This window comes from Coccinella septempunctata, chromosome 7 (assembly GCF_907165205.1).
Source record: "Coccinella septempunctata chromosome 7, icCocSept1.1, whole genome shotgun sequence".
NCBI classification, from domain to species: Eukaryota; Metazoa; Arthropoda; class Insecta; order Coleoptera; family Coccinellidae; genus Coccinella; species Coccinella septempunctata.
Window position 1 is genome coordinate 16,906,609 of NC_058195.1, and position 27,624 is coordinate 16,934,232.

Here is a 27,624-nt window from a genome sequence, read left to right on the forward strand (position 1 = left end):
TTGTTTCTCTGAAAAAGAGCTAGGAAATGTGTCATCGGTTTTTCCCTAGATATTATATAGCTTCCGAGATCCCCACTCTTTGGCAGCGAATTTGGGACACCCTATACACCAGGAGTATTCTGTTTTTTCGGGATATTGCCAACTCTATTATTCACATGACCTATCACCGTCAGACTATAATTTCTTCCCTTGAACGCAAAACAGGTTAAAAATATAGTAACTGTTATCCCAACAAAGAGATGATAAAATCTGTGAACAAAACAAAACCAGAATTTATTTTTTGGAGTTTACAAGAGTTGCAGTAGTCGTTGTAATAGATATGCACAATGAATTCTACTAAATAGGCTACGAATTTTTCAAGACTCTTCCGAAAAAGGCACTAAAAACCCTGTTGTATCATTCCATCTATCTTTTCATCTCATCTAGTTTCATATGAAAATTTCATATTCAAGTAATCACATCCCACTGATTACCTCGGAAGGCTTCAAATAGATGTTCGTGACTCCTATCGTTAATCTTCTGGACGGCTAATCAAGCCGATGATTGGGATTATGAGATTCACACTCAAAAACTGGTCCCTTTGCAGAAAAAATATCGCCTTGGGTCACAAACCTAACTGTACCAACAGTTTGAACTTGCCATGGGAATTCTCTCATTCCGAATGTGTTTTGTAGCAGTGTGTTGAGTTGGTACATTTAAATAAGAGTACTTTAAAGTGAACCCTAGTTATTTATTTCATATTTCTGATGGCCAGGTGAGTTATATCAATTTAGAAGTATGTTTTTATTTGAGCTCAGGAACTATACTTCAAAAATTAAGTACAAGGTCTCGAATGTCTTGTACGGCAGAGTTGTTCTTTTGAAAAATAAAAGAGTGAAATGAACACCTTGGGAAATTGTTCTTTTGTGTTTTTCATATAAGTTTCCTAATATGTTTTGAAGCATTGTGTTTCGTTGCAACATTTGAAGTATTTTGAAGTGACGTTTGGAGGGACAAGGCTTCAGAACAATTTCCTTTGAAAGGTACACTCGATTTCAAGCGTCATCTCCTGAAATCTTCCCCATCAAATTTAACACAACCCATATAAACTTATATCTAACTCACAGAGTGAAATGTGAGGAAATATACCATCAAGTAATGCACTATTATTTGAGAGATAATTTATATTCCGTCAACGGTCACTTATTTTCAGTTGCATTTTGCCCTTTCTCTTATCGTGATTGATGCTTGAAATATGTAATTGCTAAATACAGTTTCTGTCATTAAAAGCATCCAATTCGAAAGCATAATATCATCTATTAATACCATTATGAGCCATTACTGGACATTTTCATGTAGAATGAGTATCATTATTGAATTTTATACATAAATCTACGCTCGATCATACATTGCAACAATTCTATGTGTTTTATTGAAAACAGCTTCCGACGTTGAAAGAATTCTTTCAGGAACAGTAATATTCATTCAATTAACTAGAGAGCGTTTAAATATTATTCGAGAAATAATTATTGTTGTTGATTTTAAATGTGATTTATGGGTTATGGTACGGTTGATATAATCACAATTTTCGGTTACTGTATTCATTTATTCTGATTCTATACGAAATTACTGATGCACTTGAAAGAAATCTAGGTAAATCTTGTATAGAATAGTGGAAAAACAGTGGTGGTAATCACAGAGAACTTGATTTAGGGGGTTTTTGTTTTGCTATGCATTTTGTTTGATTGTCAATGGAATACAAATTGAATTAAACCCCCATCAGCTTTAAAGTTAAAGAGATTGATGATTGGAGTTATCAAAAATACTCAACTAATAATTTGAAATTGTAAAGAAATCGAAAAAATTGTTCAGCATAATTTAAATTTTTAATATTTTTTTCCAATCCAGCATGTTCAGCATTTTTTCCAACATTTCGGTGGGGTTCCCCTTCTTCGCTATATAAATTTATATTCTTGGTATACGAATTGTATTTCTTTGGAAGAAATTATTGTATACCTTCTTAAACCAAAAGATTCCTGTGTAGATGATGGCTGCAGTTGTTGGCGAAACGTCAGATGAAGTATACCTACTTCTTGTGAAACTCTTCAGTGTTTTCACTTCCAGTATCTAAAACAAAATTAATTGAAATAATTGATTTGCTCCTGCGTAAATTCTTGCACTAATTTGTCAGGAAACCGTCAAGTAAATCCAAATTTGAAAATGAGAAAAATCAGTTTTAAATTCAACATAAGAACTATTTTTAAAACACTAAATGATTTAAGATCCATACTAACAAAAACTAAACCATTGAATGAGAAACAAAAATCAAAAAATTGTATATACAACATTTCCTGCATTTGTGGTCAAACTTACATAGGTGAAACATTAAAATTAGAGAAACTAATAGATCACATGCAGATTGCAGATGTACAGGAGACCACATAATGGATAATTGGAAAAACACTGAAATTTTAATGACGAATCATTATAAGCGAAAAATTAAAGATTCCATATGTGTATTTTATTGGATCAAAATGATAATTTGACCAAATATTCAATAGAATAGATCGCATTTGGATTTACTTACTGAGGAAAGAACTGACATTAGGTAATTTCTAAATTAAATGAATCAACGTCTCTGTGTATTGAATAATGTCAATTGAGAAACTACAATTCTGAAGATTTTTTGAGAATTCGTCTGATGAAGGAGTCTTATATAGGTTCCGAGACGTTACGAATTTATCATTTCAAAGTTCTATTGTTCGTTCATTGTCAGCCAACAATTTTTTTTATCGGATTTGCTCCTGATGAACTAATGCAAGAATTTACGCAGGAGCAAATCAATTACTTCAATTCTTTAATTGATTTTGTTCCAGAAACTGGAAGTGAAAACCCTAAAGAGTTTCAGAAGATACAGAGTCCTCCCAAATTGAATTTCCATCGATATCTGAAATATACTTACCGAACCCCCCAAACTCGAAAGTGTTAAGGCACATTTTCGAATATTAATCAGCTGTGAAGCCATCACTTTTTCTGTAAATGTAATTAGTCAAAAAATTGGTTTTTACATAATAACCTCTTGTTATCTAGTTTAATTCTGAATTGAAGTGAAACGTCTTTTTGAAGAGAATTTCACCTAACAAATTTTGACATTTTTGGTGTTAAGACATTTTCATTCCAATAATTGGAAATTGGAAATGTGGCCTAAAAGTATTAGAACATATCACAACAATAAAAAAATTCGGATACAAATGTCCAAATATTTATTAGGTTTCTATTCATTTATTTATTATAGATGAATAATATAATGAATTACATAATATACTGGGTGAGTATTAGAGTCGTAAAAATATTTTAAGAGTATATATTTCAGGTAAAAAGAAACACAGAGGTTTGCCACCCCTGGAAAAACAAAATGACCTTCAGAATAACTAGCTAAATCTGAACTGAAATCAGACATTACACATCTGTGGATCTTTTAAGCAGAGTTGTATTAATCCAAACTACACAATTTCTCAATTTAAACAAAGACTTTTGAATTTTTGAACATCGAATTACTCGAAAACGGTGCATTATACGAAAAAATATAAGGACTACTTTTATATTACAAAAAATATTCATTAGATATCGTCCAACTTGGTTTCAAGAATTGGGTTCTTTGAATTTTTGCTAATTTTATGCTACGTAATGGTCATTTTTCACAAATGAAAAACTACATTCCGAAAATCAATTCATTCGATAAAACCGTTTGTGGGATAAAACTAAAAATATTATTTTTCATGGTTTTTCATCAACCTGTATCTTTTAAACCGGGCCGATTCGGACAAAATGGAAAAAAAATTGTTTCTTTGATGTCTGTTAAAATATTTGTACGAGTCAAAGACTCACCCTGTATAGTTTTCGGTCAAAGATCTATTTCGTCTTTAACGGTTTCTTTTTCATTAATTTTTTTCCAGAAAGCTTTTTCTCAACTACTTCACGAACTACTGGATATCAACACTGGCAATTGCATCATCATTTCCTTCAGCAATAACTAGCAATACCATAAATGCCTTCGCCACAAGTACCAACAATTTCTCAAACGAAACCTTACCGACTGATAAGGAATCAACCTTCGTGAACCAAATACATACCTCGTTAGAAATCAACAACACCGTCACAAATCATAACGAAAGCATTTCGAAAGACCATGCTCAAAAAATCAGGAATGGTAAACAATTTTTCATCGGAAACATCCGAGAGCAGAATTTTCCGGAGAAACTTTCACAAAACGGGCGTTGGAAGGAAGAAGATCATTCGCTGGATGGTCCAAGGCAAAGAGAAATCGATGATGCTGCGGATATGGGCTTGAATAGCATGAAAGAATTGCTAGAGGTCAAAGAACCATTGTGGTATAGACTAGGTGAGGTGAATTGATTAAACGATCTAATGATTTCAGCGAAATGCGCTGAAATCATTGCAGAAACGATTGCATCTACTCGTTCTTTTACCATTTATTTTATTCGAGATTGAAGTCCCTCAGAGCGACAAATTCGGTAAAATTACTTTGTATGATTTCGAAAATGTTTTTTGTTTTCATGCAACAAAAAGCTTCATATTTCAAAAGGATTGCATATTTAACAGCTTTCTTTACGAAATATAAATTTCGTCCAACCCAAACGGAGATCGATGAAATTTCTAGATATATTATCAGAAGTGTTGCCCTTCGAGAACTCGATTTTATTACTTACTTGTATTACAACAATGAAGATATACATACACTGCGCAAAAAAATTAACGCTCATTCTGAAAATCTCAATTTTAATGAAAGTTAACTCTACATTGACTTTATAACTTTTTTTTTATGTTCTCTCGGGAAGGTTTTGAACGAAACAAGACACATTAAATAGAAGAAAAATTCAGGATTTCACCGAATCTTATGTGAAAAAAGAGAAATGAACAATTTTCAAAATACTGAAAAGCTGATAAGTGATTTAATACCTGGTATTTCCACCCCTTGCGTTAATTACAACTCGGCGGCAACGACGGTTCATACTCAAAATGAGTGATCTTAAAATGTTCTGATCTAATCCTTCTCAGATTTCGCCGAGTTGGATTCCTAAGTCATTAAGAGTAGCTGGATGATTTTCTGAACTTCTCAGCCTTCTATTGAGGTTGCCCCAAATCTGCTCAATCGGATTAAGATCTGGACTTCTTGCTGGCCATTCTATTCGAGAGACTTCAACCTCTTCGAGGTACTCCTGAACGATGCGCGCACGATGGGGTCTGGCATTATCGTCCATAAAAATGAAATTTTCACCAATATATGGGGCAAATGGCACTACATGCTCTTCAAGAATGTTCCTTATATACTTATCAGCATTCATAGCTCCATTATCAATGACCACTAGGTATGTGCGAGCAGTCAAAGATATTCCACCCCATACCATAATCGATCCTCCCACGAAACCAGTAGTATTCAGGAAATTGCACTGAGCATATCTTTCATGTGGACGTCTGTATACAAGGGAACGTCGATCACAATGGTAAAGGCAGAATCTAGACTCATCTGTGAAGAGAACTCTTTCCCAATCGGCCTCTTCCCAATGGATATGCTCTCTCGCAAAATCCAAACGCGTCCTTCGATGGGCTGGGTAAGAGCTGGGCCTCTTGCCGCGACACGAGGCCTTAAATCATATTCTCTGAGGCGATTTCTTATTGCCTGAGTGCTAATTTGCACCTCATGAGTTTGCTCAAGCTGAATTTGAAGGAGGCGAGCGGTTGCAAACCGTTGTCTCAACGAAGAAACTCTCAAGTAACGTTCTTGAATGGCAGTTGTCACACGTGGTCTACCCTGTCCTGGTCTTCGGACATTCATACCTTTCATACCTTATTGATCACTAGAATTGATCGAGAACAACTGATTTTAGAATGGAGCCAATACATTCAAAATCTGATAATATCATCTTTTTCTATTCCTGCTGGGAAAAAACATCTGTATTGAAGAAAACCGTTGGAAGTGGATAACATATGCATGCATAATTCTGCTGACAAAAATAATTATCATTGAGAACACCTTCAGTTGTAGAATAAATTTGAGATTTCCATAATGTGCACTAATTCTTTTGCGCAGTGTATTTTATGTCAACAATCAGCTTACAGAACAAATATAAAATCATTCCTAGAATAGTCACTGATTTCTATAGCGAAGCTTTCGTCATTAAAGATATAAAATTTCAGGGCTCACCCTGGATAGGAATGATCCGTCGACTCATGTTGCAAACTTTGGAAAACCCAATCGAAAGGCCTTGGGATTATCCCGTTTCGGTTTTGCAGCGCAAGAAGCCACTAGGAGGATTTCTTCAACGTGAGTTTTTCTTAACCTTCAAAAAAAAACATCTTCCAAATGGTTACTCATTCCTTCAATAATCCTTTTACTAGTTGATTACCAAATACAAAAAATGATAAATGCATTTTTCATTTTTCCTATCTTAGAATTTTTTGTTTTCCCATAAAATTTACATGAACGTCATGAACTGTAACTATAAAAACGTTATAGGCACTAACATATGATGGTTTTCAAAAATACGCAATTCAAGGTCGAAAACTTTCATGCCCAAGTCCAAATAAATAGACCCATTTTATTCTACGGGATCCGAACGAAACATATCATGTTGAGCAATACATATTTCCATTGCAAGGAATATTCAACGTTTTAATTAGAGGGCAATTTAAAACATTCAGTGTTTAATCAAAATCTGTGAATGTTTGAAAATGGATAATTATTCAATAAGTGTTGGTAAACATTTAACATTTTTATCTTCGGACATAAGCGTAAGTCAATCACTGTAGGTAGGTGCATAAGAATAAAACGCGTAACTATTTTAATTCTTCTTACATAATTGAGGATAAAAAGCCATGATCTAAGAGGAAATGCAGTAGATTGGTGCATTTGTCGATGGAAAGTAAAGAATAAGTAGGTATCATCACAGTATAGGTATTGCATAAGTACAACCTGGATACATGCATATGGTAACACCTATCTAGAAATTCCATTCATTTCAATACCCAGGATTCCCATACAATAATTAAGATTACTTCGATTAACTCTGTACGCTCATTAAGAAGTCTATTTAATAATACAGAGAAAAAATTATGATAAGATGAGTATCCATCTCGGTATCCATTGAATATTCACGAATTTTCATAATCCTTCAATTCCAGAAATGTTAAATATATTCGAAATTACTTGGTCCTTTGCTAATTAATGGCTTGGACAACTGGCCCACAACCTTCAATGTTTCATAAGTTTTTTTCAATTTTAATAAATATTCCTACCTATACTTCATTCACTTTTATTTTAGCAGTCGGTTGGCCATGGAAATTTGACACATCCCACTCTGTATAGTACGAATATGTGGGGTTATGGTTATGACGCTTGTCAAAACATTTTTGGGTTTTAAATCAACGCTATGTTGCTAGTTCTACGTAAAAGTTTCTGTTATTACGTATTTTATCATGCCGAATCTCTTCGGAAAATATGTGACGAACATAATTGAAGTTTATACAAACTGATTGAAGGCATACCAAAGTTAGTTATTTGCATGGAAAATACAAGTGATCAGTATAGTATCATAATATGCACTAGCTTGAGGAGAATTAATGTTCGTTATCTTCTTTGGCTAAAGTTTGAATACGTTACATCAGTTGTAGATTTCAGAAATATTAACCCGAAGATGAAATGCATATGTTGCAGTGGTTGGGAATGAGTATCTCCCAAAGGAATCAACAGATAATTACAAGAATGTTAAATTCTTCAACAAAAATCATCTTGCATCAATATAAGTAAAAGGAATTGAAGGAAATTTCAATCAAACCTTCGAACAAAAATTTCACATGAATAAACGATTAGCAGGACAACTGGCGCGTATATTTGTGGTTGTTCATCTTAATGCATTGATATAATAATAATAATTTGGTATTTATTAGTACCTAAAGACATTTACAATGTACAGGACAAGTCAAATGAAAAATAGAAAAATCAATTTTCGGGAACTTATTTTACTATGACATTCATCGAAAATCCTGTAGTACCTATACTTTTCGTATTAATTCACTCAAACATAAAATTCTCATTCTCTTTTTTGGGTCCCCCCAACAGAAGGAAATTCTTTGTCATCCTCTTCATTCACAATCTTCCCGATTTTGGAATTATTCAGCTGAAATATAAGTCGTTTAGATTCAGATGAAGCATTACATAAATTCTCCTACATTGAATATGTTCGCTACCGTCTGACGTATTGTGGATTTCAGAATATCAGGGTATAACTATTCGAATGAGCGGACCTGAACTCTAAATAGCACTTTCTGAAACCCTGTTTCTTTTTTCAATCACTTTCGGCATTTTCGTAATATTAGTTGATATAAGTTGTGGCAACGGCGCTATGACATTAACGACATTTTATGAGTGCCAACCTTACTCCGTTCTTGTTACAAAAACTTGAGAAAATTATTTCATGGCCAACCGACTGCTGAAATAAATGTGAATAGAGTAAAACTAAATTACCTATATTTTTAACCTGTCTAACTAGGACAAATCTATTTACTAGGATCCAATTGTATATCCCAGATAACATTGCTCAGAAAGATAAACTTTAAAACTTATAAATTTTCCCCAATAATAATATTTTCGTTGAAAAAACTTTTGTGTATTGAACAAGTTTTTCGTTCCCTGAGATTTTTCGCATCGGCATGCAATGGTGAGGCCTTCCTACTGATATTCTGGAGTTTCCTGATACAAATTTTGAATAGTTCCAGTAAATCATGGATTCTGATGAAAAAAAAAACAAATAAGTGGCGCTAACATCAGGCGACGGTATTTTTCGTTGAAGAATATCTACGTGATCGTTTTTACAAAAATTTCTGCGAAATAAGAAAAAAATTCAGAACAAAGGTTATCCATTCTTGAAAAAAATTAGTTTGACAGAAGAAAATAGGAGATATTTCAGTCCTGATGAGAGTTCTGAATAGTACTCCGAGTTCCACAAAATATATCAAATGAGTTTCACAAAAAAAAAAAAACAAAACTATAACAATATTTCCTATGTTGGCAAAACTTGATCTCTTCATAAAATTTTTAGGGTTTTCACTCCCAATCTCTGAAACAAAATCAATTAAAAATGAAATCAACGATTTGCTCCTGCGTAAATTCTTGCACTAATTTGTCAAGAGCAAATTAACTAGAAAAAATTGTTGCCTGACAATGAACTCAAAATAAATAACGTTGAAATTATAATTCTGTAACGTTTCGGAGTCTATATCAGACTCCTTCATCAGACGAAAAATCCATTTTTTAGAAAATCTTCTGAGTTGTGGTTTTTGTTTTTTCGTCTGATGAAGGAGTCTGATATAGACTCCGAAACGTTACAGAATTATAATTTCAACGTTATTTATTTTGAGTTCATTGTCAGGCAACAATATTTTCTAGTTAATTTGCTCCTGACAAATTAGTGCAAGAATTTACGCAGGAGCAAATCGTTGATTTCATTTTTAATTGATTTTGTTTCAGAGATTGGGAGTGAAAACCCTAAAAAGTTTATGAAGAGATGCAGAATCCTCCCAGAATATATTTCAATCGATATCAAAACTTGATCTGTTCTGATGAGAGTTCTGAGTAGCTCCCGATGAGTTCTACAAAATGTGTCAAATAATTTTTATCGCAGAAACAAAACTTATCAGCATTATAAAAGTCAGAAATTTGAAAATAAATATTTCCTATGTTGGCAAAACTTGATCTCAGAAGACTTCTGATAAGAGTTCTTAGTAGCGCTCGATGAGTTTTGATTGATTGCAGAAGAGTTGACTTCATATGCTGGAGATGCTTCATTATAGCTGGCTATGATTCTTTGAAATCTTGTCTTTCAATCCATGTAAAGCTGTTATTGGTATGTGCAAAGGTTTTTTAATTATATATAAATAACATAGTCTCTACAGGTATCATTTTTTGTCGATATGACAAATATTTCGAAAACTATTGAAGTAAAATATGTGAAAAGTATACGAGAGCATGTAGGAACTGTAGGAAGTATACTGGAGAATTGAAAACACTACTGAATATACTGTGTCCCATTTGAAAAATTAAAGTCAACCTCCATTCCTCTTTTGTGAGACACCCGATATATTCGAAAATATTTTTAGGTTGTGCTATTCTTGGAGTGATTCAAGGTTGCATCAAAAAATTTCGCTCGACCGTTACGCTTATATCGTCCGCTGCGGCACTAGTGGGACACCCTGTATAATTCGGTTCTGCCGACCTACAGAACTGCTCTTTCGCTTTCAATGGCCCACTCTGTATGAAAATAACTTGGTATAGGCAAGTAAATTCACCAATCGGAATGAATCTATATATTTTTTTTTTTTATAGTCGGATGCTGAATATCCTCTCGAGAAATCCTACATCCATTTTTTCCTCCTCTCAGTGCTGCATTACCATTTTCCATATTTCCATTCGTAGTTTCCGAATGAAAATTAATTGACTCTCTAGCAATAACGAGCCGCGTAGTGGCCGGTTAGAAAGTCCGATCGTTTATTTCGAATTTCTCTCTGGTTTTATGGTAAAAGAGCAAGCTGCGTTTGGAGGTCAGTGCGACGTTTTTTGTCCTTTCAAACCGTCAAGAGAGAAAACTTCTGTTTGCGGAGAAATGTTTTCCATTTGGAGATTACGAATCTAGTAATCCTTTTATGCAGTCGATAAAATACTATTGATGGATGGAAACGTAGATTCACGCCAAATCAATTCGTTTCCTTCATAAGAAGGAAGAATTTTTATAACTGAACCCGAAAAGGGTAAACAGGTTGTCTCACGAATGATTTTACAGGATTTCAGTGCAGATTTAGGACATTTTGTTGAGTCTGAATCCATGTTGGAAATATCTCCTAACTATATATTCCTTCAAGAGATAATATGTTATACAAAACAAAAAGAAGGAGTACTGTGTGTACAGTGATATTGATAGTTATCACAATGTAGAGTTAATAAAAGTCTTATAAGTTTCTATCTATTTACAATCATAATATTTCTTATTTGGGCTGAAAAAAATTATGTTGCTGACTTGTTATTCCGCAGCGCATTATTTTATTTTCATCGCTTTATAATTATACAGAGTGACTCAGTATTCCATCAATAACTTTCACACGCCGAATTTGGATCTTTGAGATGGAAAAAACGCTCGGACGGGTCAAAAAATGAATTCCCTTATCACTACCCCTCTAGCCGCTACCACTTAGAGCAAATATTTTTGAATAGTGATGATAGGTCGAGTAGCTTTGTTGAAAAGGCCGATTCAATTATCTGAATCAGCGTATTTTTTTTTTCTTCTATCGCTTAACTATTAAACAGGATTAATTGATTTTTTGACCCGTCCGAGCATTTTTTCCATCTCAAAGATCCAAATTCGGCGTGTGAAAGTTATTGATGAAATACTGAATCACTCTGTATAATAATAAAGCGATGAAAATAAAAGACACTCATGTAGGAAATTTAATTGCCTTTCCAACAAGGTGCTGCTCGACCCCTTTTCCCTATTCAAAATTGAGAGCTGTTAGGGGTTGCGGCTAGAGGGGTAGTGATATCAAACTCATTTGAACACTCTTATTTGTCCCCCTATCAACAAAATTTGACTTGTCTGAGCGTTTTTTCGTTATTCCATCCCAAAGCTCAAAATTCGGGTTGGAAAGTTATGGATGGCCCAGCCTGTATATATCTACAACGGGCTGATTTTTCGAATCAACGTATGGAAAACGTTCGAGCAACTATGGATTATACAGGGTTAGTCTTTGATACAAATATTCTATCAGTAGATTCTTGAGGTCAAAAGAAACCATTTTTTCTTATACCATCTTCTTCGATGTGGCCCTGATAAAAATATATAACCATTTTAATTTTAATAATGAGCTGTGTCGGCCCTAGAAAAACAAAATTTCTCTTCCAGAATAACCAGCTGAATCTGTGACACTACATATCTGTACATCTTCCAAATGAAGTTGTATGCAGCTCAAATTTTTGAAATTTCACATATACTTTTTAATTTGTGAACATCAAATTACTCGAAAACGGCGCATTATACGAGAAACTATGAAGAATACTTTCATTTCACAAAACGTTCAGATATTCATTAAATAGCATTCAACATAGGGTCAAGACTTGAATTCTTTGAATTTTTGATATTTTTATGGTAATGGTCATAATGAGAGAAATGGAAGACGTGGGTGATATCTTGTATTTGAAAAAGATTCGTCGAATAAATGAAAAACTATATTCCGATATTCAATTCATTCGATAAAACCGTTTGTGAGATAATAATTTTTCATGGTCTTTTATGGTTTATCAAACCAAGATAAACCATGGTTTATCTTCTAAACCGAGGCGATTCCGAAAAAATGGTAAAGAAAAAAAGTGTTTCATTTGACTTCAACTGTTAAAATATTTGTACGAGTGGAAGATTCACCCTGTACAAAAAAAATGTATCAAGAGCATTAACGTTTATACAGGGTCTGTAAACAAATGCAAAGGACTTAGGGAGATGATTCCTCGATGAAAAAAAGCAGGGATAGTTCCTATAAATGTTTTTCGAGATCGACCTCCCTTCCAAGATACAGCCTTTGGAAGGCGATGACGAATTTACAGTTTTTAATTTTTTTACGGGTTCTAAAAAACACTGAGTCATAGAACTATACATAATATGATGCACTAAGTAGATGTTACTCACACAATTTTTAAGATCTCTTAACTTTATTGAAAGGGGTTGAAAATAACAACCCCTTATGATTTTCCTTCGAAAATTGTTTTCGTGGGATAAATTTTCGAAAAATAAAATTCTCCTCTGGTTTCCCATTCAATTCTGGAGAAAAAAAAGGCTCTAACAAAATTTCCATACATTCGATACTTTTCTCGGAATAAATAAAAACTTACAATCAGTTCGGATCACTGTTCATTTCATTTCATCGTATAAGTGTTCCACAGAATGACTACATCCCGCTAAAATACATGTTGTTATTTTTGACCCCTAATAATAATGTTATGAGATCTAAAAAAAATTGTGTGTGTAACATCTACTTAGTGCTTTATATTATGTATGGTTTTATGACTCAGTATTTTTGAGAACCCGTAAAAAAAATTAAAAACTGACAATTCGTCATCGCCTTCCAAAGGCTGTATCTTGGAAGGGAGGTCGATTTCGAAAAAAATTTATAGGATCTACCCCTCCTCATTTTCATCGAGGAATCATTTCCCTAAGTCCTTCGCAGTTGTTTATAGGCACCCTGTATATTTATAACGCTCGAGTTCTTAAGGCCAGCACAACCGTAAACGAAGATGTTATTTTCATTTCCATTCACATAAAATGATTCTGTGAAATGAATAAGTATAATTTCGTTGACAGTTTACTGAGTACAATGGCTTAAATAACACGAAGCATGCATATTTTGGATTTTGGCACTTATTGGTATCCGAGAGCTCGATAAGGAACTAATTTCATGCTGCAAACGAAACAAGTTCCACGAGAATAAAATAGAAACTTCACAGAGAGAAATCTTCCCATCAAGTATTTCCTCCTCGCTGAGAAACCTCAAAAAAAATCCTTAAAATTTCACAGAGTTCCTGTCTTTGATGGAGCATCTTTAAGAGATCTAATCACACATGAAATTCCTCATATATTTAGCAGTTTGACCGTGAAAGTGGTCGCGTTTAAGCTGTCTTTTCACCCACACCACAAGAAAATAGAAAGTGACATTGACACTTGGTGTGAACAACTCCATACTTCTCTCATTCGAAACTCTTCCTCGGATTTTTAAAATTGGCACCAGCTTCTGCCGGTTTCTTCAGGTGGGGAAGGAAAGTGGTATCTTAAATGAATGGTCGAGCAGGAGTGCAAAGTCAGTATAATCAATACGCGCTACCTAGAGCAGTGACTTGAGTAGTATATAGTGAAGCGGATCTGTTGTGGAAACGAACGAGGTTAGTAGGAAATCCCGATTAGATTCACTTTCATTCGTAAGCGCATAAAATACCGACAGAAAACCGAATTTACTAGTGTGAATTCATACAAAATTTTTTTGGTGAATTATGAAATCTATCAAACACTTACTCGAGCAAAGCATTCCAAATTATATGAATAAAAGAAGAAGATTATCAGGATCATAATACATGGACTTTATCAATGTTTATAACATCGCAGTTGTCTTGGAAGTCCTTTGTGCCAAAGAGGAAAGTTCTTCTTTGTTTATGCTGCTCCCCAATTACTTACTTAGGCGTGCTAAGCTGAATATCTTTGAAATCCAAAATTCACCCTCAGTGCTCTTTATGGGGACATTGCAGTAGATGTGATTGAAACGCACCCAGAAAAAAAAATTTGAAAGTTCTTCTCTAAATTGCCATGAGAGTAATAGATGTTTTGGGGGAGTATTCCTTGAAAAATATTTGCTACACTTCAGTTATATTAAACTCGAATAAAATAGTATACAGAAGCGTCTCAAAAAAAATAATTCAAAGAAGATCATCAAAATCGGAATACAGCTTGATATAATAATAATAAATAATAAAAATTAAATCATATGATACCTAATGAATAAATATGATCAATGTTATAAATATATCTTCTGCTAGAAACTATTTTCCATAAAAATTCACTGAAATATTACGAGACCTCATCCTTTTTTCTGAAGATTCTTTTGGGAAGGTGAAGAATCTGAAGAAAAGTAAATACAACAAAAGTAGAGGTGTTCATAATAGAGTACAAGGTGGATCGAATTTAATCTGCCAGGTACAATAAATAGAATTAAATCAAAATGAGAGTATTCTCTTTGATATTATTTTGGATAATTCCAATGGATCTCCATCATTATCGATTAACTGTCTTATTCATCCCTGAAGAGAAGAGTGAGCCGTTGCTAGGTATTTCTAAACTTAAGAAGAAATAACTTCTGATTAAGTTCTGATTAAGATCTGAGTATTCCAGGTGGATTATCAAAATCGTAATAACAGCTAAATACATTAGTGAATTTCGAAAATTATAATATATCTTTCATCTCAGGATATTATTATATGAAAATATTTGAATGAAATTTTTCGCTTTCATGAGGTATACCCGAGGTTTTGAATTGAGCTAATAGGGTGAAATCAGTCTGGAAAAAAATGATGAACTAGAGAATCCTTGATCGCGGAAAAGCGACTCTGCCCATTCGAGCACCCTTATATATTAGATATTTATAATTGGTGCTTCTTTCTCTCATAAACATTTTCGTATGTCAAGCAATATGGTACTGGTGAAAAATAGCAATAAGAAATGGTAGTTCCCATATAAGTATATCTTTATATTATTTATATTCTCCTGTCAAATTTCTCATTTTGTCATATAGAAATCTTCAGAGAAAATTGGCGAAAATACAATGTATATAATTTTAAAAGCAATAAAATAGTACAACTATAACGTGGGTTCATTATCAAAATGCTTTTTGCTATTATCATATAGATAGTGAAAACTATACCTAACACTTATACGCAATTTACTGCCCAGAATAGCTACCTATATCAAGAATATAGAAAATAATATCATAAAATTGAAAGTTCTCTACCAAGCAATAGGAGAAATTGTTTCATATTTCAGTTCCCTTACTTTAGGAAACAAAAAATCTCGAGTGGTTTTTGCGGGTAACTAGATTTTCCGAGCAAGGTTTAACTTCTTCTGAAATTCTTTTGGGTTTTCATCCCCAGTGATCAGACAAAATCAATCAGACTCCTTCATCAGACGAATTCCCAAAAATCTTCAGAATTGTAGTTTGTTAATTGACATTTGTCAACACACAGAGACGTTGATTCATTTAATTATGAAATTATTAGATGACAATTCTTCCTTCAGTAGATTAATCCAAATATGATTTATTCCTATTGAACAATTGGCCAAATTATTATTTTGATCCAACAAAACACACGTGGACTCTTTAATTTTTGTTTATAATGATACGGTTCTGTCACTAAAATTTTAGTGTTATTTCAAAATCCATTATGTGGTTTCCTGTATTAATTAGAACAGACATGATCTGCAATCTATGTGATCTTTCAATTTCTCTATTTTTAATGTAATTTTTATGATCGCGCTTTCTTATTTCTAGGGGCTTAGACGTGTTTCAACAGTATAAATTTTACCGCAAATATAGGGAATGTTGTGAACACAATTTTTTGATATTTGTTTTTCATTCAATGGTTTAGTTTTGTTTTTGAAAACAGTTCTTATGTTCAATTTGGAACAGATTCATCTCAACATAAGAAATGACGTTCCAAATTTATTGAACGTCATTCCTTGAAGTGTTCTTGAATATGCAGGGTCCCCCCAGATCAAATTTCAATCGATACCTAAGGTTTAACTCTTCTTGTCCACAGATGAGATGAATTTTGGCAGGCCTATTCAATAGACAGAACTCGATCAGTATTTTTAATAAACTTTCTAAAAAAAGCCGAATAAACTATCAACTTCAGAATATAACTCAACCGACCACTCTCTCTTCGAATAATTGCCGGAGAGCAAGATACAGCTTCTCGCGTCTTCCAGTATGATAACAATTTTGTTGACCATCCCTATACTCTCACTTCTATATGCATTCTTCAGCAGTACAATGTACCTAATGCTTTAAAAAGTAAACCTAAAGGTTCCAATTGGGGTCAATACCAGTTTAATAACTCTCGCTTTCGTTCCTCCTCATTAATTGATGATTTACCTCAAGTTTTCGGAGAAAGTGTTTGTATTTCTAATGTTCTCATATATGAAAATATGTAAGAGATTCAATTAATTCACTTAAGTATCTGGAAGTCGACTAATTCTTCCGTCAATTATCTCCGATACACCAATTTTAATTTGCGATACTCTTAGTTTTATCATTAGTTATATTCCTTACTGTGATGAAAACCTAATGTTCATCAAGTCTAGATTAATGAAGGATGTAATGAATATTGTTCGCATTACTTAATTACAAACTACTTCCTATTTTTCGCTTCACTGAAATATCTTCAAATGGAATCCTAAAGGAGAAAGCTCCATTGATACTAATTCAATGTGTGATTTCAAGGAAATATAGAAATGAATATTCCAGCACAAAAAAAGCGACATGACGTTATGGTCTATGTGAAATCCACATATACTCCATTCACTTTTATTTTAGCACTCGGTTGGCCATGGAAATTTGACACATTTTACTCTGTATAGTACGAAAATGTGGGGTTATGGCGCTTGTCAAAACATTTTTGGGTATTAAATTAACGCTATGCTGCCCGTTCTACATAAAAGTTTCTGTTATTACGTATTTTATCACAATGTCGAATCTCTTCGAAAAATATGTGACGAACATAATTGAAGTTTATACAAACTGATTGAAGGCATACCAAATCCAATTATCTGTATGGAAAATACAAGAGATCAGTATAATATCATAATATGCACTAGCTTGAGGAGAGATAATGTTCATTATCTTCGTAGGCTAAAGTTTGAATACGTTACAACAGTTGTAGATTTCAGAAATAATAACCCGAAGATGAAATGCGAAGGAATTAACAGATAATTACAAGAATATTGAATTCTTCAGAAAAAATCATCTTGCATCAATATAAGTAAAAGGAATTATACGAAGTTTCAAGTCAAGATGAACTTCACATGAAGAAACAATTAACAGGACAACTGGCGCGTATTTGTGGCTCATCTCAATACATTGATACAATTATAATAATTAGATATTTATTGGTACCTTAAGACATTTACAATGTATAGGACAAGTCAGATGAAAAATAGAAATATCAATTTTTGGGAACTTATTCTACGATGACATTCATCGAAAATCCTGTAGTAAACTTTTCGCATTAATTTTCTCAAACATAAAATTCTCAAATACCACCACTTTTTTGGGTCTCCCAATAGAAGGAAATTCTTCGTCAACCCCTTCATTCACAATCTTTCTGATTATGGAAATATTCAGCCGAATAAGTCGTTTAGATTCAGATGAAACATAATATAAATTCTGTTACATTGAATACCGTCTGACGTATTGTGGATTTTAAAATATCAGGTTATATATTTATATGAGCGGACCTGAATTCCAAATAGCACTTCCTGAAACCTTGTCTCTTTTTTCAATCACTTACGGCATTTTTGTAATATTAATTGATATTAGTTGTGGCAACGGCGTTATAACATTAACGATATTTCATGAGTACCAACCTTACTCCGTTCTAGTTACAAAAACTTGACAAAATTATTTCATGGCCCACCGACTGCTAAAATAAATATGAATGGAGTATAGTTCTACAGCGCACTAGATGAAACAATTATTATTCGATAGGAGAATTAATGGTTTTTAATTCAAATTAATACCCTACATATTTTCATTAGTAATCAGTTCCACTCTGAAAATTTTTTGAATTTATCGACTTTCAGACTCACTTAAGAACTGAATATGACATTCATTTGAATTTATTAGTTCGAATGGCGATAGGAGCAGCCGAAGATCTTTCATTCCTGGCTCTGATAATGATAATTTCAACTTCGGGAAAGAGATCTTCGATTTTTGATTGGTCGCTTTCTTAGTTTTCCAGAAAATGTAAAAAATGCTGTATTCAGACAAGCGCTCCAGTCTAGACTCCTCCAAGAAGACTGTCCCCTCAGAGGAAGACCAAGATGTCCCCCGTCCACCAAATTCTTCCGCACCCCTGATGGTACCTGCAACAATGCAGCTCACCCATGGTGGGGAGCTTCCTTACTACCAATGGAGAGATTTCTTCTCCCTAGATATGACGATGGTAAGTGGCCCATCTGTGCATCTAATTTCACAAAGTTTCTGACAATGAAGAGAAGTAAGAAGTTGCACTTCAGCAGAAGGGTCAGCTTCCTTAGAGAAGAGAATGAATCTCCCACTCTATTTCTAATAATGGCTATTGATATTTCAGAAATATCATGGAACTGATAACTTTTATTCATCCAAACAGCTGATGATCATTGAGTTCAGTAATTTTTTTTTTAGGAATCCAAGAAGTACGAAGATCAAAGTCTGGAAACAAACTGCCATCAGCAAGAGACATCAGTGTAAATATTCATAGGGATAAGAATGTGGAGCTTCCGACAGTGACACTTATGTTCATGCAATGGGGACAATTTATTGACCACGATGTAGTGTCGACTGTGAAAACTAGAAGCTTCAATGGGTCCATTCCAAGGTGCTGTGACAGATCAGGCCAGAGTCCGTTGCCATCAGAAATTCTGGTGAGTAAACCTATATCGATGAATTTCATCTCTCTCTCAAAAAAGAAGAAGGAATTTTTTTCTTTTTTGTTGAATATTTTGATCCAAATATTCTTGACTGTTAACTTGGCGCTGATGCTTATTCATTCACTTGGTGTTTCTCTTTGTTTTTGTGTTTGCTGAGAAAAAATTGCAGAAACAGAGATATAATAAGTAGTCATAAGTGACTAGACAACTAGTAGAATCTCAGTAGAAACACTGGAACATATTTAATGTTTAATGTTTAATGAAAGAACCAAGGATGCATTTTGGATGAAAATTAAATCCAACTAAATAGTCAATCTCCTTACACCTACGAGGATACATTAAAAAAATTCTTAGCTCTACTATAGACAATATTTGTACGAGTCAAAGACTTACCCTGTATAATCTCACGTTTTCCATACGTTGATTCGAAAAATCAGTCCGATGTAGATACGAGGATATACTGAAAAATTCTTAGCCTACTATAAAACCAAACAAAATTTCAATGTCAAAATATTTTATTACTCAACATATTCTCCTCTTAATTGGATACATTGATTACAGCGAACCTGCAACGTCTCTAGACCTTTCAAAAAAAATATTTCTTCTTGCTCTGCAAACCAGACCTCCACAGCTTTTATTACCTCCTCGTTGGAAGAAAATTTAAGACCTTATTTAAATTTTTTTTCAGTTGAAGGAAGAGATGATAGTCAGATGAAGTCAAATCTGGTGAATAAGGGGAGTGTTCTAGTAATTCAAACCCTAAATCACGAATTTTTGGGATGGCAACATGAGATTTGTATGCAGGGGCGTTGTCCTGCAAAAACAAATTGACGTGAACTATATGATGAACGTGTTCGTATGAAATATTCAGTGCTTCAGATATCCGTTTCAACCCAATTCGACGGTCTGATAAAAGCATGTCATGAACTGCCTTCCCGATTGATCATCATCTTCAATGGAAAACCAAGGGTATCAAGCATATCTTCGTAAATCTGCTTACCTCTTAACCGTTTTATTCAAAAGGTCATCATCAAGTACCTGTAAATACAGGTGACTCCAATTTTTCGATTTCCACAATTTCGGTGGACATCTTCTTTCTTTTAAATTATTGCGTAACTCTGGTTTACTTTTTTGACCTCAAACTCCACACTGACACTTCTAATGAGTTATTGTTCGTTGCTATTGTAACGCAATATTTTTTTATGCATGGAACTGGTCTAGGCTGACTAGATATCAATACATCCTCGTATTTATACTCCTTATGAATTATATTATATTGATGAAAATCATTGGATTGACTTCATTTTTCAGCATCCTTCATGTTTACCTATTGAGGTGTCAAGAGATGATTGGCTCTTAGGCAGATTTGGTGTGGGATGCCTAGAGTTTACGAGGAGTGCACCAGCTACAAGAATTGACTGCGATTTAGGATGGAGGGAACAAATGAACCAAGTTACTTCTTATCTCGACGCGTCTACTATTTACGGATCAGATTTGGAAACTACAGATGCCATTAGAACATTCAGAAATGGTGAGTTTTCGCTTTATAATACACATTTTTCACTGGTTGATATGATGAGACCAAAGGTCCATGAAATGAAACTTGGTCAGAATTGGTGTTGATTTGAATACCATGATTCTCAGCAGGTTTGTTGAATGAAATTGTAAAATGTTAATAATAAAAATAATAATAATAATTCACTGTGTGTAGGCTGTAGTGGAGTATTGAAAGAAATTCACTTTGTGAATACATCTGCAGATCTGTAGTCTGTTCTTTTTTTTGTTTCTTTCCATCAAAAAAATTTCACCACATATTGTAGGTACATCTGTAGATCTGTAGCCTTTGTTGTTTTTGTCACTTTCTTTCTAAATTATTCCACCACATTATGTACACTCCATATGGATCTTATTGACCTCATCAGTGTAAGTTTCCTTCAGTTTCTCCTTCTTGAATTCTTTCTTATATGTAAATATAGACGACAAGCTGAACTCCAAAACGTTGCTTTTTGTAGGAAAGCTACAATATGGACGTCCCCTTGGAAACGGTCCTCTAAACCCTCCCGATCCCCCAGGAGGTGAGCTCTGCAGATCGGGAGCTCTCTCTACAGAGTGTTTGGAAGGCGGTGATGGCAGATTTGGCGAACAATCAGGCCTCGTGGCTTTACATACGGTTTGGGTTAGGTATCACAACAAATTGGCAACTACATTGGGAAAAATGAACAAACATTGGAATGATGAAAGGATATTTCAAGAGACTAGAAAAATAGTTGGAGCACTGATACAACATATAACTTTCAGGGAATTTCTTCCGATTGTCGTGGGTGAGATATGATCATTTTTATGTAGAGTAAGAAAAGTTCATTTCAACATTAGTTGACCTAAAATTTTATCTATGGGGGAATGCACTTTATTATTATTTTTCATTCATTCTTATCCCTAGAATATAGGTACCGATTTGATTTTTTCAGTGGTACTCAGTCACAATAGCTGATGGTTAATTTCATTCAGTGAATGTTTTTTGTTTAATCTATTTCTGATTCAGAACTCTGCATTTCTGACAGTTATCTAATAAATAATTAATTTGCCTGATCTGATAAATCCAAGATAAGTCCAAATACGCCAAAAATTTGTTTATCCAAGAATTCTATATCAATTCAGAAGGATGGCATTTGAGCTACCTCTTTTGTTGTTAAACAAACAGAATAAAGTAGTTTGAATAATTTGAATATGGAGAAAAAATCTATGAGATGAAGTGTGGGATGACATACAAACCAAACACTTCAGGCTCCACCATAGACTTATAATACATGGACTCACTATCACGTGACTTTTCAGTAGATCGAGAGGTTGGCTGCATTAAAGAGAGAAGAGCTTATGCGTTCTAATCGAATAAGAAAGAGATGAACTGATTCCGTGTGGGCAATGTCAAAATCATATGATGGATATAAACGCAGACGTTGCCCACAAGGTGTTCATACGTTGAGTATTATTCACATTATATTTATTCTTGAATGAAACTATATTTTCCATTTCGAAGGAATGTTAAGGAATTCCTGTTTGCCTTCTTGGAAGCTTGTTGAACATTCATTATGGAAAATTTTTACAATTTTCGCAGATTTTCCCACAAGGTGTTGATACGTTGATTATTATTCTCATTACATCTATTTTTGACTAAAACTCACATATTTTTTGACATAATTGATTTCGAAGGAATGCTATGGAAATCCTGTGTGTCTTCTCGGAAGCTTGTTTAAAATTTATTGAAGAAAATTTTCGCATAAACTTGTGTTCTCTAACCTTTTGACAGCTTGCCCACAAACTCTCCATCTTATTCAAACTACCGACTTCTCTCTCACAGGCGGAGTCCATGTTATTTTAAGTCTATGGGCTCCACGCAGCTCCACACAAACGAAACCTGCCTAACATTTTTTGTTAGAGTTTGCCCAGCGAGAGTAATTCTTTGAACAATAATACGAAAATCAAAAAAACGTTCATTTTTAGCGCCTTGTAAACACGTTTTTGACACAACGAAGTACTTTAAACACCACCAGCTTTCACATTTCTGGAACAAAGTATTCATTCCACAAGAAAACTTCACTACGAACAACTGTTTCGCTCAACAGAATCTGATATCGTAGAAAACTTTTATATTCCTTTTTTATGGTATGAGCAGATCTGCAGCAATTGGATATATTAAGATGATATTTTCAGCAGATATCACTCACAGTACTATCCACCAAGAAGAAAAAACATCACACATCACAGTTCCCAAAAAGTTTAAGTGAGAGAGGGACTTTTTTGTTTCACAAAACTATAATTCATCGATCCTTTGAAAATCCATCAATCATGATATAGTACTGCTAATTATTATTCCTAAATGAAACTAGTTATTGAAGGCAAATGTATAAAGGTTACCATTCCAATTCTAGGTCCAGAAGTAATGGATTCCTTCGAGCTCAATTTGAATCGTAAAGGATTTTACAACGGATACGATGAAAGGGTGAATCCCTCAATAGCCAATTCTTTTGGAACTGCAGCTTTTCGTTTCGGCCATAGCTTAGTGCAGAACTCTTATGTAAGATTCGATGGACAGCACCGACCACTATTCAACAGTGAGTAATGAGTTTTTTTTATTATGATTGGCTCAATATACCTCAGTGATCAATCCTATGAGTTTTGACACTCATATTCATGAAGTTGTCAATTGAACAGCTTGGGGATGTGCACCTGAAAATCAGGCAGCAGCTGGTATTACATATTTCCTATCCCATGATAATATTGGTAATACAAATCAGTTTGGACCATTTTTATGCTATTTCAGAGCAAAAAGAATGATCAGATCACTCAAAATATTCTCCGTCTATGTCTACTACTTTTTTCAACTGCTTGTTGAGTCCGCTCAGATGATGCTGCAAGGGGCCTTTGCTTTGGACGTGGTCGTGGAGTAATGCCAATTTTTTGTCTTCGAATTTTTTGAATGTACATAGAAAGGTTTGTCTTCAACGTTGAAGACACCATTCTTGAAACCTCAAATGCTTTCCCTACATGATTTATCAGATAGATCATTGTCACCATAGATTTCCACAAGCAATCGATCTAACATATCCAACAGAGTAAAAAATAAGGTGTTTGAATTAATTTCCAAGCTTTATGAACTGAACTTTAAGGACTAATGATATGTTATCTCTCTTAAATCACCAAAATCTGATGATACTATGAGACATTAATAGCACTCAAAACCACTTTTTGAAACGACAGAGCTAATATATGAGAGCAGTTTTCAAGTCTGATCTGAGCCTTGTAGAGTAAAAACTTTTACTCTGCGAATATTCGCCTTATTGTCCACATGCTCCTTTCAATAGACCATACATGCCAAAAGTCGTTTTATTCTTTACTTGGTATTGTGTGCGATCAGGGAAACTCATTTGATAGTGGACTGTTAGGAGGGCACGCAGTGGCTCTTCAGCATGGTGGAGGATGGTAATGCATTCTTTTTCCATAGAAGGGTCAGAGAGTGCGCCAACTTTTGCTTTGATGAACCCTAGGGAGTTATTGTTCCAGAAAGAAATATATGGTTCACACCAAACACGCTTCTTGGGCCTGAAGGTCCCACTTTGGCTCCATGATGTCACTGTTGGGGGATTGAGAGACCTCATTCCAACCATTCCATATCGCTGGGAAAGCACTATTTAATAGTACAGACTGAACAGTATGCATGCTGTTTCCTCTCTACACGCTAGAAGATATTCGCAGAGGATAATCCGGAAAACACATCTAGGTATATTGTGATAGAGCACAGAAATCCTTTTCTGGGGAAAAAATCGAACCTAATTCAATAGGAGAATGCAGGAATGGTTTGCTTGAGTAAGTAACGTATCGAAAGTTATTTGGTGTCCGGTACAGGCAGACTGCAGAGGTTCCTAGAAGGCATTGGCTAAGAGGAGCAATTTTCAGAATGGAACACGGAAAGTGGCTTTTCATTGAGAGACCTTCCACTGAGGCTGAGGTCAGAAAACTCTTGGTCTTGACATCAAACAACTGACTGAGTATGGTTGTATCTAGTACTACTGGTGCATGGGCACTTATGAAATTGTTGAACATAATCTGTTCACCTCTAGTAACATTACTGAGTTTAGGACGACGCTCGTAGAAAACGCAAAATGATCACTATTCCTAGGGAAATAGACTACTCTCTGTCAATTCCTGAACAATGGGCCACAAAAGCCTCATTTCAAAAGTCAAAACAACACGTCATAACAACAAACCAATCAGTATCATGCCAGTATCCGTCCCTCACACATATTCTCCTTTGTTGCAGATGTAAGTTTACACCAGGAGCAGGAAAATCCAGAGAATATATGGAGTCTAGGTTCGATCGATCGGCTACTTCTTGGATTTGTAAATCAGCCATCTCAAAGAAGGGATGAATTCATATGTGAAGAACTGACAACAAACCTATTTCGCTCACCAAATTCACCGTTTGGTGTGGATCTAGCTGCCATCAACATCCAAAGAGGAAGGGACCACGGTATACCGCCCTACACGTCATGGCGTAAACCTTGTGGACTTTCCGAAATAAAAGACTGGACCGATTTGCAGAATGTCCTCAGTATTGACACAGCGCTTAGGCTTAGGTCTCTATACGACCACGTAGACGACGTAGATTTGTTTACTGCTGGCCTTGCTGAGAAACCTGTACGCGGAGGTATCGTCGGACCTACCTTCGCATGCATCATAGCTCAACAGTTCTCCAATCTGCGAAAAGGGGACAAATTCTGGTACGAGAATCCCGGTTTTCACTCTTCCTTCACCGTCGACCAACTCCACCAGATTCGCAGGATAACACTTTCAGAAATCTTATGTCAAACAATGGGAGAATTTGAAACAGTCCAACCCTTCGTTTTCCTATCATCGGATAGCTTCAGAAACGTGAGGACGTCCTGTGGTAGTCCACTCATGAACAAGTTCGACCTTGAACCGTGGACAGAAGACCTTGAACCGATACACGACTCGAATGACAACGACAATACGGACCGATTAGACGACAATGAACTTCAACGCAACAGGGACATAAAAGATTTGTTCGATTTCGGGGAAGAGTTCAGGAAACAACGGGAGGTTTGGGAGGCAAGGAAACGGAAGAGGGTTACCACAACCAAGAGACCAACTACGAAAAGACGAACTGCGACCAAACCGACTGTCAGACCAGACTTGAAGATACCAATATCGAACGTGACAGTCCATTCTATGCCTGTTCAGAAATATAACGGTTATTACGAGAATTTTGATGAAATGCCAAGTCCGGAATTCTCTCAATACCAAGCTCAACGTTACACCACAAAGAAATATTACCCGATACGTGACAAAAATGACTATACGTACCTCTTTGGGAGGGTATCCTCAACCACGCCTATTCCTAGAACACCCCCTCCTAGAAAAAGTCAAACTCCTCTTGAAGTCAACATAAAAATACAGTATTACCCGCCTAACCCAACTAAACCACCAAAACGAAAACAGCAAACCGTATACGCTAGGCCGCAAAATAGTAATGGGTATGGTAATGGTTACAGCAACGGTAACATACAAAGACACTCTACTAAAAGACCTTCTCAAGCTCAACAAAGACCATACTCTCTGAATCTTCCTGACGATGACGATTTTCCTATTAACAGACCGAACAGAAAACCAAGTCAAAGTATAGGATACAGTTTAAACGGACAAACCTACGTACTACAACCTATTAAATTGCAAAGCAGACCTCATAACTCCGCTGAAGAAAACGACTACCTAACTGACGGGCAAACTGAGACTTTAGTGGGATATTATTACAAAAAACCTTCAATCGAACAGGTTGAGGCCACCTCCCGCAGACCTTCAATTGACGTTGACTTTTACAGCTTCGACGAGAATGACTCTTACGAAACAGATGACGAAGTAAAATACGATGAAGATGACAATAATTATTACGATAGCTCAGTGGCGACTGACAATGAACAGACAGACGTCGATGACAGGTACAAGGACGATATCGATAGACATTACAAAACTAAACAAACTGACAAACACCCTGACCAAGAAGGAAATGGTCCTTATTCAATTGCTTACATTGAAAGACTAAACACGAATGATCACGATGACAGACTGGACTTCAGATCAAGACTTGTATACAAGAAACGTTTTCGAAAACCTACCAGGGAGAGTGATAGTGATTCTGAAGGGGAAAATTCCCAATCCTCGAAAGATCAGGATGAAGACATTGAAGTGGAAGGTCGTGAAGAAAAAACTCTGGATGAAGCTGGTGCTTACACGAGTAGGACAAAAGTGGATGGCTTAGAATATGAAAAGATAAGATTAGTCAATATCGATTTGGTAAAGGAAAAGAACTCATTCAAAACGAGGTCATTGAAGCAAGAGGGGTAAGTAATCCCATTTAGCAATACATACTTATAATGAACACTCCAAATCGCTCTAAATATCCTCAGAAAACCATTCAACATTTCGAACTTTCTTTCAGTTTGACGAGATGGAAACCTTACAACAAGAGTGCATCCCACGAAGAGTACGACCTCGTTATGCCTGATTTGAATCAGAATATGCACATATCTGATGAAACACCTAAAAGATTTCTGGTGGAGAGAAATCATGGGAACTCTTGAATATTGTTTTTCGGAATGAATAGTTACATGAAAATTCAACGTGCAATATTTTTGTTTCTTCTCTTTTCGCTATTAGTTTTTCCACTTGACACTTTAATTTTTCCTTGAAACTATTCTTCTAATTCGAAATAATATATCAGGGCTTCTTTTTACATTTTAACTACTTCTAAAAACTACCAACGATACCAATGTAAAGGACAAAAACA

The 27,624-nt window shown here is 34.9% G+C and overlaps 1 protein-coding gene across 1 annotated transcript; it reads left to right on the forward strand.

Moving 5' to 3' along the window:
- The first annotated feature begins 700 nt into the window (after window positions 1–700).
- On the forward strand, window positions 701–27,624 carry LOC123316826. Its single transcript, XM_044903074.1, has 10 exons — window positions 701–754; window positions 3,936–4,381; window positions 6,199–6,325; window positions 18,585–18,796; window positions 19,018–19,256; window positions 20,574–20,793; window positions 21,275–21,583; window positions 23,192–23,374; window positions 25,081–27,178; window positions 27,277–27,624. Exons 1-10 carry the CDS (start codon window positions 747–749, stop codon window positions 27,416–27,418), a joined length of 3,984 nt encoding a protein of 1,327 aa, XP_044759009.1. The 5' UTR covers window positions 701–746; the 3' UTR covers window positions 27,419–27,624.